General features: G+C 32.8%; 1 protein-coding gene across 4 annotated transcripts in view; it reads left to right on the top strand.

Annotated features, from left to right (window-relative positions):
- LRRIQ1 (leucine rich repeats and IQ motif containing 1) overlaps positions 1-12,762 on the top strand; it is a 200,612-nt gene that overhangs the window by 9,488 nt on the left and 178,362 nt on the right. For all 4 annotated transcript variants that reach the window (XM_073214774.1, XM_017680333.3, XM_017680334.3 and 1 more), the window contains 2 exons: positions 2,572-2,646; positions 5,583-7,202. In XM_073214774.1, coding sequence (XP_073070875.1) covers positions 2,572-2,646; positions 5,583-7,202 — 1,695 coding nt within the window. The remainder of the gene's footprint in view (positions 1-2,571; positions 2,647-5,582; positions 7,203-12,762) is intronic.

Raw genomic sequence — 12,762 nt, 5'->3', positions numbered from 1 at the left:
TGGCAAAGCATTCAGCTATGTGCTTAGACATGCAAAAGAAATCTAACACCTGGGCTCTACCCTGAAAGAATTGCGACTTACTTTTTGAAAGTAATTTGTGCTTTATCATAAAACTTTGATTTTAAATATATACATATACCGATTTATTATTTTTTAATTTATTTATACCAGTAGCTTTCATGAATTCCTTAATGTGTGCTTTGTTTTACCTTGGGGCTTAAAAGTTTTCCAGTGAGACCATCACATAATTTTACAACAATGAATCCTAAAGTTGTAACTTACTTATTTTGTTAATTCTTTTTTGTGTCCTTTATTCGTTTCCTATTCCCCAAAGCAGCTATTATAAATCCCTTTCCTTAAGAATTCTCCCCAACTCCTCCTTCCTCATTATTACTAAATGGTCACATAACATTTTTGCATCAATTACAACTTCCTCTCTTCTCTAATCCTGTATCTAGTTAGCATCAACCTCTACATCGGCCCTTTTTTTTTTTTGCATTCACTCCAATCTCAGTAAGAAAGGTTTCTTCTCCCACAGGTTAACTTTTCCACTTCTGCTCTGTATTCTGTCATTTTCCACTTTGCTCCTGCTTTTTCCTATAGTTTAAAACATCCCTATCAACTTCCTCCTTTCTTATTATTCATAAGCATGTTCATGTATCTCCTAGAAACAAAACAAAAATCATGAGCTCACCTTTGCTCATATGTCTCATGTTAGCTGCTCTTTAGCTCTGCTTAGCGTAGTAAGGCTTCTTGAAGAATAGTTATTTTTGCTAAATCCATGTCCTTCTCTGTTGTTCATTTCTAAACCTGCTAGATTTCTACCACCACCACCCCACTGAATGAAACTGCCCTTGAAGAGAATAACCAATGACTTCTAAGTTACTATACTCACAGGTTCTTTTTCAGTTCTTATTTTGGTCTCTAGCATTTTATGCCAGTGAAAATTTGATTGTTGACCATTTCTTTTTCCTTCGACTTGTATGGCACTGCCTTGATTCTCTTCTTACATGTTTGGAAATTGCTCTTTGATAACCATTTTAGGCTTGTTTTTTCCCTCTCTCCTTGAATGTGGTACTACCAAGGACTTCTTTGGTCCTTATTTTTCATATTCCATATACTTTCTTTCTCAGTAATCTCATCTGCAGCCATGGCTATTCAGAATCAAATCTGTATTTATAACAAAAAAGTGAACTACATAACTCTTGAACAGATAATTCACACTCAGAACATGTGATTCTAAAACTGAATGCCTTATCTTTCTCTCTGAGTCAGGCTCCCCCCTGGTATTCTTTATTTTGATGAGCCACACTATTATCATAGTCCAAAACAAAAAGATAAGGACCATTTTTTACTCTTCCCTCTCTTTTATTATCCTCTTCCCTCTAACAGTTATATTATCTATCTTCTCAACCATATATTTACCACTACTCCATAGTTCAGGGTATCCTAATATCTAGCTTGGAATATTTACTGTTTTCTCTAACTGATCTCCCTGTTTTTGGTCTTGTATTCTACAAAATCATCAACCATAGTGCTCTCAGAAAGATATTAACTTTTTAAAAAAGTTATTATTACTCTGCTTAAACCCCATCAAAAGGTCCCACAGCTCATATATGATAATGTCCAAAGAAATTTTCCCATGTCCTTTGTATATGGTCAACTGGCAATTTCAGTTTGTGGCAATTTCATGTTTACCTTGTCTTTGTATCTGTTCTCACTCCTGCCATCCTACCTACAGAAGGTCCTGGTTGATTTCGCATGGACCTCTCTAATACCTACCTCACTCCTTGGCTTTCTGTCTCTAACTTTATCAAACATAACTTTATGATTTTTCTTAAAAAATTAATGTTATTATCTTTCGAGTTAAAAAATATTTAGTAAATGCCTAAAATGTCTGTTTAACCTTTTGAAAGCCTAGTCATTTCAAATACAATCTTCTGCATGATACCTTTTTTGATTTTCTAGTTATAACATCTAGTTCTACTGTGATCTTTTATAGCCTTTCTTGTGATAAATTTATTCTGCTAAATTTGGGGTAATGTGTGAGCTTATGATAGTGTTCCCATATTAAAGGTAAAGTTTTAGAGGAAGGGGATTATATTTTCCTGATCTTTGCTTATTCTGCAGAGCCTGAACAAAATAGGTGCTGAGTAAAGAGTAATTAAAAGAAAATCATTACCCACTAAACTGATTTATTTTGGGATGGTGTGGAAAGAAAAGTTGTAATGCGAAACTCACCTTGCAAAGACATTATTTGTAATTTTTGCATTGCCAAACAGTATTGATAGCCAATGCATTTTATTATTTGAATAAACATACTTAAATAAATAAAACAACTTTCTCAGGTTACAAACATCTTGATGTACTTGAAATGGGTGTACCATAGGTGTTATTTAAATGATACTTTAGGTTAAAATTGAAGTTGTTATTCCAGTACTAAAACCAAGAAGCATTGGGCAAGTTGTTATTTTTAATCATTGTTTATAAACATATCTTGTGAGAATCATATATAATGACATTAAATTCTTTGATACTTGGATATAATATTTCACTGTTATTTATGTTCAGCAAGAACAGGACAAGATGAATGATGAACTCCATAAAGAAGAGAAAATGTGGAAAGAGAAGTTTAAACAGCATGAGGTATCTATTTGTTGTTTTCAATCAATGCAATAATCATTCTTCATTAGAAATAAATTACTCTGCTTAAAATGGACATTTTATGCTGCTGTTATGGGATTTAATTTATAAGAGCTTTTGAAATTCATTAATCATCAGAAACTTTCCTTGCAATGGAATGTCCTAAAAATGAAAATAAACTGGATCAGTGAGTGAATATGTCTGTATAAAGTAGTAATTCTAAAATTTCTTTTTTAGAGTAATTCTAAAATTTCTTTAAAGATTTGAGGAAGCATATAATTATAAACATTTCATTATGATTGAAGGTAGTTATGAAAGGTTACTGCATTTCTTGAATACAGTTAATTAAATGTGTTAAATAACCCCTTTGAATTTAAGATGATTCTGATGACATTTTTATTGTTTTAACTTTTATGTACCCTATAGTTTTTATATAAAACTATTTCAGTTACAAGCATAAAATAGATAAAATTCACATAATTCTGCTACCCAGCCAAATATATTACCTTTCTTTGCAATATCTTTCCTTTGAGTCTTTTCTTTATTTATACAAAAACACTCCTTAAAATGTACATTTTTCTTTTTGGTCACCAAGTAGATTTCCAACTGTCCATTTTATAAAAAATATATTTGACATGTAACACTATGTCACTATGTTGACTTGATAGAGATATATATTGCAATATTGTCTCTACTGTCCATCTTTAAATAAAAAAGTTGGGTAGGCATGTGAAGAGACTGTTTCATATGAACGGCAAGGCAAAAAAAAGACAACAGTAACTCACCTGTGAGTAACCCAAATGTTGGGGTTAGGAGAGCCATTAAAATACCTGTAACTATCACGCAGTAGCAAAATAGTTGAAAAGATAGGCAATATGAAAAGAGAATTAGAATCTATAATGAAGTATCAAGTGTACACTTCAGAGTTGAAAAGGTCAGTATATAAAATAAAAAATTTGGTGGATAGGTTTGACAACACATTTGAGAAGCATTAGTAAAACTGAAGTGAGGTCCATATAAAATATCCAAATTAAAGCACAAAGAGGACAAAAAAAAGGAAAAGAAGAAAAGAGCTAAAAAATATGTGACATATAGTGTAACGATAAACACTGTATATAATAGTAATCTTGGAAGGAAGGGAGAATGGAGCAAAAGCATTGAATCAATACAGAGAATATCACACCTGGGAATTCGAATTCAGTAACTACTGAAATTCGAGACAACGGGGAAAAAGTCTTAAAAGCAGCCAAAGAAAGAAGGCACATTACCTGAAAAGAAGCAAGAGTGAGCTAATAGCTTAGCCTCTTACGTGAAGTGCTGGAAGGAAGAAGGCTCTAGAACAAAACAATTTAAGTGCTAAGTATTAACAGTTTCTTTGATGATTAGTGTTTTTGAGTCCTGAGTTTTCCCTTGCCTTCTGGACTTGGTTTTCCTTCTTGGAATACCTACCTAGATACTTCGCAAAAAACATTTTTGGAGGGCAGATTTTCTCAGCCTTTGCACTTGAAAATATTTTTACTTTGCTTTTAAAATGGAATGATATTTCCTTAGGTATAGAATCCAGATTTATTATCATGTAGTTTTAGCAATTTAAAAGTACAACTCCATTGCATATTTACTTATTTTTGCCTCTGCTATGATTGCAAATTAGATACTCATATCTTATATCCTTTTGAAACTTTAGGATTTTTCAATTTTTGCATGTATCTATACATATTTATTGGCTTTCTCTTGTATGCCAGTCACTTCTCTAAGTGTTCAAAATACAGCAGTGAACAAAACAGAAAATAATCCGTGCCTTCAGGGAGGTTACATTCATCAGGGTTCTGAATATTGCTAGAATCTAGTGTTTCATGTGTGTATGTGTGTGTGTGCAAACGAGAGAGAAGTCAAAATATTTTTAGTTTAAATGATATTTTTCTATTATTCTCTTCCCTTCAATTTTTCTCAGTTCTTTATCTGTACTTTCCCCTAGTCAAGTGAGGTTTTTGTGTTGATCTCTTTACACCTGAATATCTATGTCATATATTTCACGTTTTGTTATTTTATATGTTGTTTTGGGAAAACACCTGATTTTGAAGTTTTTCTTCAAGAAATTAGCTGTTTAGCACTAATTATATTTTGATTTTTTTGTTTAAGTGAGTCCTTTTTTGAGTACTTGCATTTCATTTTTATATGGGGTTATTCTTATTTAAATGTTTTTCTTTAATATGCTTTTCATTGTTTAAATTTTTATTTAGTTTAATAGCTGTTAATTCTTAGAAATTGGCTCTTCTTTCTGTTAACTTCAATATTTTCATTGCCTCCCATCAGTGTTGCTAGTTTTCCTCAAATATTTGCTGAATTTTGTTGATCTGTTTACTTTTGTTTGAGGAGTCTAGCGTTAATGATATTTTCTTCCCTTATCCAAACGATCTCAAACTTTCTTAATAGTTGAGAAAGAATAAGGTGTGTGACTAGGCTAGTTCTTCATATTGCTTACGTGTGTGTCCTACCCCGCCTTCCTGGTATTAGTGTCACAGAGTAAGTCCCTGCCTCTGCAGTCTCTGTTGTAGCCCTGGGAGTCTCCTTCACCAGAACTCCCGTCTCAGAAAGACTGACTGACAGTTCTTTTCTCCTACACAACTTTCAGCTTGTGGTTTCTCTTACATTTTCTCTGTCATTCTGATTTCATATGCTTTCTATCCATCTTCAAAGAATTCCTAATGTTTGAGTGGCTTAGTATAGACATAATATCAGAGTATCAACTTACTAACTTGATTGAAATTCCTCAGTACTTAAAAAATTAATACACTTTAAAATAAATGACTTTAGTTCTTTGAAGTGAATTTTATAGTAACTGCATTATTCAGTTTTACACTTGTTTTCAATCTGTATTGATGATATTTTAATAACATCACACATTTAGTTTATGCTTACTTTATGTTACTTTACTTTAGGAGTTTATCAGAAACTTGCATTTACAAATGGAAGAAGAAAGAACCAGATTTAAAGACCTACAGGAACAAGAAAAGATGCGTTTGTTAGAACTGCAGCATAATGCAGCTGTAAAAATTCAAGCTAAATATAAAGCACTTGTGGTCTACCGAAAGTATGGCCCAATCATAAAAGAACAAATAGAAAGTAAAAAAAGGAAAGCACAAGAGTGGAAAGAAAAAGAAGCAAAAATACGACATATAGAAGAAGAAAACCGAAAAAGATTTGAAGAAAAGCAAAGGCTAGAAGAAGAGATCAAAAAGCAAAAGCAAGAGGAAAGGAAAAGGAGAGAAAAAGAATATGAAGAAAAAAAGAGCATCCTGAGAAAAGAAAAAGAGCAACTACTAATCAAAGAAAAATTAAGAGAAGATGCAAGCAAACAGCTAATAATAAGTAGAACATCAAAGAACAGGGAATATACTGCTAAACATTTAGCTGTTGAAGGCACATCTGAGAATAAGGGTGATATAGCCAAAAAGCTAAGGGATAAAACTTCAAAGATGTGGGAAGATGTTCCCCTTTGGCTATTTGAAGAATTGAATAAGAGAGAAAATGTAAATAGATGTCTTACATTGAAAGAATCAATACAAGTGCAATTAAAAGAATCTGCTTCAAACCAAGAAATTTTGGCAGCATTTAAAATGGAAGGAAAAATCGAACACCTAACGAGACAACAATGTTCAGAAAAAGTGGTCAAGCAAGCAAGAAAATATGAAAATATAGACAAGACTAAACTGGGAAACCCCGATCTAAAAGAGAATGTGAAAGAACAGTTTCAGCTGCAAGAATTAAAGTCTCTAATACAAAAAGAGGAAAATGTGAAGCCTGCCTTCAATGAGAATATGACACAAGAAACCCAAGTAATAATATTAGGACATAATCAAGAAATTAATGTGGTGAAAAACAATGAAGCACAGAAAATAATCAAAGATAGTCATCAGGATAAGATACAAAAAGTAGAGAGAGAAGAGATATCCGAACAGAATGGAACATTGTGTGAAGAGAGTGATATTTCAGTGATTTCAATGAAACAGAAACTACTAACACTAAAATCAGAAAATTTTGAAGATACAGGGGGAAATGTACTACTACAAGACAACAGAATTGATTTAAAATCCAAAGAAACTGAGGAGAATCCAAAAGGCAATAGTGATATAATTTTTAACAGCAGTGATGCCATGATAAATGCAGAAGGCAAAATAAACACCCAAGATTTTACTTCAGATGGAAATGCTCGTCGTGAAGACTTAGGTGGCTGTAATGCAAAGAACTCCTCAGTTTTTAAAGAAGTAAACTCTCTTAAGTCTCAGATTACAGAAATTCCAGAAGAATGTCATGGAAATGGAGCTGAAAGTGACAGTGCTGTGGCCGGCTCTTTACCAGAGCTATCACTTGTGTCTTCTATAGAAGAGAAGAGGCTAGCTTGGATAAAATCATTTAAACCTTGGTTTGAAATTTTCAATCAAAATCATCAGAAGAAAGTTGTTAAAAGAAAGAGACCTGTAAAATGCCCAGCGAACACGATGCCCCCTTTGAATACATTAGAAATTCTTCAGGGTGGCCCTTGGGATTCTTTACAGCAGGTATTTTATAATTTTATAGCACTTTTTCATATTGAATTGCAATTGGTTCTCTAAAATGTTACTTTAAAAATATGAGTAGAAGGCATGTTTTGTATCCAAGACTTTTGTCTCTTAATTGGTGAAGTTGCTGATGAAATACTGCCCCATTTCAGGGGGGATGTATTTTAAAGACCTGTCAAAATTATTCAGGGGATCTTCTCCCTCAGTGAAGCACCGTACAAAGATTTGATTTCTGTCTTGAAGACTGTTTAAGCACCTGCCGCTAGTCATTGTCAAGCTTCGATGAGTGGAGGCATCTAGGAATTTAGGGTTGAATTAGAATAGGAAAACTATTAACTTGGTGTTCAATGGGAAGTGTCCCTTTGGCTTGGGCACAGCACCACCTAGTGGCTCCTTTGGGGATGAAGTAGATTGCTCTATACTTGAGTGCTGGGAAAGAAGGGCTTACAATAGATGACTGTAGAATGTCTGTATAGAAACGTAATTATTTAGTCCTGTGCTATATAAGCATGGTGCATATATGCCTGAAATCTAAAATAATTGTCACTAAGTGCTACTAATTATCAATGTTTATAGAACATTTTCAACCAAAATTGAGAGAGAAACTAACAAATGTATAGAAAAATAGTAAAAACTGAAATATGGTAATATTAGAAAGGACCTTATGATCAAAATATATAAATTTATCTGGGACCTTAATGTCAGATGTGATAGTCAATAAAATTTACTTAGATTTTTGGTAGAGACAGAGACCTAAGAAAGAAAACATTTGTATTAACATATATACACTTATTTTATACATTCACTCACCAAATATTCATCTATCCAAATGATTGATCAGTATTTATTGTTGGACTAAAAAGACAAAAGCAAACCTCAGTCCTTGCCCTCGTGGAGTGACTTTGGTGGACAAAAAGGTATTAAACACATAAATACACAAATAAATACGTGACTGCAGATCTTGATAATTGCTGTAAATATGATTTCAGAATATTCTACGGAGATGATAATAAGTGGTGGGGTTTCAGGAGATCTCTGGGATATGAAAGAGCAGTATAAGGAACAAGAACTAATTTGAAGTTCGTCTATTTCCTAGGCAATGTATTTGCCATATCCATGAGATCTAGAGAACTATATATATAGAATCTCTCATTAGTTCTTGTATTACTTTTTTTCCCTCCCCTTTGGCTACATTATCTCTGGAAACATTCTTTTTCTGTTTTCCCAAAGATGTTGATGCAGGCTGTCTGAATTGATGTCATTAGCCACTACATTATGTAAGGTAATTGTCCTTAACGAATACCTGTCTGGGTTAGGCATGAGTGACAGTTTCATGCCTACAGTGAAAACTGAAAAAGTAAAACTAAAGTTAGAGATAGTAGCGCTCTACTCTTTCATTGGTGGTCTGTGTTTTGTCCAACGCAAAGAGAACTGAGAACTGAGGGGATCTGGTGATCACCCCAAAGTCCTGCATTTTTGCAGTGCCCCAGGTGGTTCTACTGGTTCTGGTCCGTGGACTCATTTGAGTAGCAGTGTTCTAAAGGACACTGTACTCCTCAGACCACTATTCCAAGAAACTATTTCAAGCACTTAATTTTACTTTGAAGCATCAAATATATAGTAAAAGGAAGAAAAATATATGTGAAGTGCCATATAAATGTTGAACCGTCATAGAATGTCATATTGTAATGACTCTGGCAGATGGCTTATTGTACTGTCTTCATTCACTGTTGCTACCGACCCACGACTCACTTTCTTACTCTGGTTTCCTAATCTCTTAGCTTCACATCTGTTTCCTTATCTTGATCACCCAATACTATCCTTGAAAGGTCCTTCTGGAGAGGATCTTCAGAAGAAAAAAAGTTTGCTCTTCTAGAATTTCACCAAGTAATGAGTTCATTTTGCTTATATTAATCTCTCACTTTGAGCCTGAAAGACACAAATCAGGGCTGCCTCTTGTCCGTTTATGCCGCTTTATGTATTGCCAGACAAATAGTGGCTTTCATTACTTAACTGTGGGATTGATGAGTGGGAGGATGGATAAATAAGTCCCACTGAGTGTTAATCTTATCTCAAAATTTACAATTTAGAAAGAGTGTATTGACTAAAAAGGAAATTGATGTAAAATTATTTGAGCATGATTTCATAAAGTACTATCAAACCTTGTTATTAAGTAAGATCCAGAATCTAATTTTATTTATGCCATATACTGACTGTGGCACCTTTTGCAAGGTGCTTAAACTTTCTGAACCTTAGTTTTTGTCTCCTATAAACTGGGAAGAGCAATACCTATTTTATAGGATTAATGGATTTTAATATACCATATATGAGCAACATAACCCATGATTTCTAAAATACATAATAATCATTTTCAAACATGGTTCTAAGCATCTGAAGAGAAAGGCAATTGGATTTTTGAGGGCTGCTTCATAGTATGTTTCACCAAAGAAATTCAAAGTTGAAAATGCTGGACCACCCACAGTGACATACCTAAAGGATATGACTGAAGAGCAATGATTATTGGCAACTAATGTATTTTTATTTTTCCTGCTTTTAGTGTTTTAACTAATTCATTTATCTTTATTTGATATTTTGCTGCTAATGACAACGTGCTTTAACTAACAACCACAGAAAAGAATGCTAAGTTTATAACATGGCAGGATAACATTTTAGCTTCTGATTAACTTAAATCAGAACATCTCACATCCCTTATAAAAAGCAAATTGTAATATGTTGGTGCTGTAACGGTGCATGAAATACTAAAAATTAGATTTTATTTCATATAAGTTACTAATCTTACCTTGGATTTAATCTCTTTGCAGCTGAGTTTTTAAACAATATTGTTTCTCCAGGTTCAATAGATTTGAGGTTCTGGCACTGAACGGATGTTCTGTGAAAAGCAAAACATACAGGCATTACTTTCCTTACTTTTGTACTTATGGTTTCCTATGGATGTCTTACACTCACTGTGTTGAACCAAGAACAACTGAACGAACTCTCTTAAGTACAAAAAGCTGCTTCAAGTCATTTTATGTACCCCAGGCTGCCAACGATTTGGGGAAATATGGATGACTAAGAGGAAAACTGATCTGTGATGTTTTTAAATTAAAAATATAATGAATGAGTCATAGGTTCTTTAGGAGGAACAATTCATTTCCAAGTCATGAAAGCCCCAAAATACTAATTTTCAATTATTTTTATATTACCCTATATAAGCAAAACAAGCCATGAATACTATAAATATATTTTGGTTTGGCCATAGGGCTAGAGTGGTTTATTCATTTGTTTATATAAGAAATATTTAATGAGCATCCACTTGCTCTTTTTTTCCAGGTGGATTATACAGTGAGGAACACAAGTGTGAATTCTATGTCAATCTTTATTTTTGGAGCATAAGCAGTTTTATTTATGTGATTATTGTCTTGCGTGTACCAATAAATGATTAATCTAAAAATTTATTTTGATCTTGTATGTTTGGAAAAGTCCAGAACAGGGTATAGAATAAATTGCTGTATCATAAGGAAATTTTTAAAATCTCAGTAACAGGTAGGAGGAAATATGAAATGTCTTATATTCAAAAGTAGATACCATTAACAAGGATACTGTAGCAATGTCATTTCTGTACTGTAATTAAATTAAACTCAATAAATTGCTACATCACTACTAGAACTTAATAGAATTTATGTAGCAGATTGTAAGCAGCGTGTTAATAAATTAGGCAGAATAATATAAACTATAAGGTAGAGTAGCTTTGTTAACTAAAAAAGCTGCAGTCATAGTTTTCAGTTTTTAAGTACTCAATTTTAAATAGTGTGTCTCCATTTTTTAGTATAGAGTGAATTTTCCAATGACAGAATTTAGAGGATCTCTTTGTGGGCTAATTAAACAAGCATTACACAGCAGTTACCTTGTCACAAATGAATGAAAATTTTTCTTTCTGAAAAATCATAACAGAATTTTGTTTCAAAAGTTGTTAAATTATGAATAATTCAGAAATTTTATAAAAAATTATAAACCTAGAAACATTCACCTGAAGTTTTAAAAATGTCAGTGATTGCTTTTGCTACTTAAAGCAGGGAGTAGACTTAATCCCTTCTTTATATCTCTATGAACATATGGTCTTCCTACTCACGTAAATATATAAATTTAAAACTTTTAGTTTAATTTAATGCACAAGAAATGTTGCATATGAAAAGGAGTTACTGCACTTAAGAATTTTATACATTTTCCAGCTTTTTTTTTGAAGCAATATGCTTTCAATTTTGATAGCATTTTTAAATTTGTTTTGAATATGATATACACTAGACTCTTCCTATTAATCTAATAATTTTAAAATTGTTGTTCAGTACATGAGAAACCTGGCCTTAGGATTTTTTATATGAAAATATGAAAGTATTCTTACTACAAAGTGACTTAGCTTATATAGTTATTTCTGTGCATGAACTCAATTATAGTGAAGAGCCAAGATATGATTACATTATTTGTCTGCCATCTTAATTAGGTAAGAGCTTTTGAGTTTAATAAGCTTTTCACTAATCCAAAAATATTTCTGTATCTGACATACTCTTTTTTTTTTTTTTTTTTTTTTTTAGCCAATACAAACTTTAATACAAAACAGGAAAGGAAACTGTCCTTTGGGATATAGCAACAACTTTATCTCAGCTATATAATAGTGAATAATTCCCTGAGAGCAGAGTAAGCTTGAGTCTCCACAGGATAGAAATAGAGTTTTGAACGAATTTCTCATTCCTTAAATTCTTAAAAGAAATGATGGGAGAGAGGAGCCAGGAAGAATCTGATGTATCCAAGATGGCAGATTGAGTTCAAAGATTAGGAACAGCTGGGGAAAACAAGAGACCAGACATCAGAAAGCAGGATTTTCTTGGGCAAAAGCCAAAAACACCAGCTGGGAGGTGACCACTATGTCAAAACAGTTTTATGCAGAAGCCAAAGAGGGAATATGAAGTTCTGATAGGAAAGAATCTTGAAGATTAATAGAAAGTTTTGACAGCAGCTTCTAGAAGAGTTTTTCAAGCTTTCAAAATATGACTAGTCATCTTCCTAACAGTATAGTGGAGTCCTTTGCCTAGCACAGTACCTTGTATGTAGTTTGTCAACAAAAAAAAATTTGTTGAATTAACAGATAAGGGATAGAAAAACAATAGCACCTCAATAGCTAAAGAAAAAGTGGCAATATTTAACAACAAAAGAGATGAACTTTTAAAGTCTTTTTTTAAGTAAGCATTTTCTTGAGCTATAACACGTATACAGAAAAGTGTACAAATCATACAGCTCAATATGTTATGATCCCCATCTAACCACCACTGAGGACAAGAAACAGAATGTTCTGGTTCCCCAGACCCTAGAGGCCCCCCTTAGTTACTACCCTCTCCATGGGTAATCACAAAACAACATAAGATTATTTTTAGCAACTTTTAGACTTCATGTGCATAAAATCATACAGTATGTACTTTTTTTGTATCTGGCTTCTTTTGTTCAACATTGTGTTTTTTTTTTTTTGTTTTTTTTTTTGAGAGGGCATCTCTCATATTTATTGATC

This window comes from Manis javanica, chromosome 10 (assembly GCF_040802235.1).
Source record: "Manis javanica isolate MJ-LG chromosome 10, MJ_LKY, whole genome shotgun sequence".
In the NCBI taxonomy this organism is placed as follows: Eukaryota; Metazoa; Chordata; class Mammalia; order Pholidota; family Manidae; genus Manis; species Manis javanica.
This window is presented reverse-complemented; position numbering and strand designations above follow the sequence as displayed.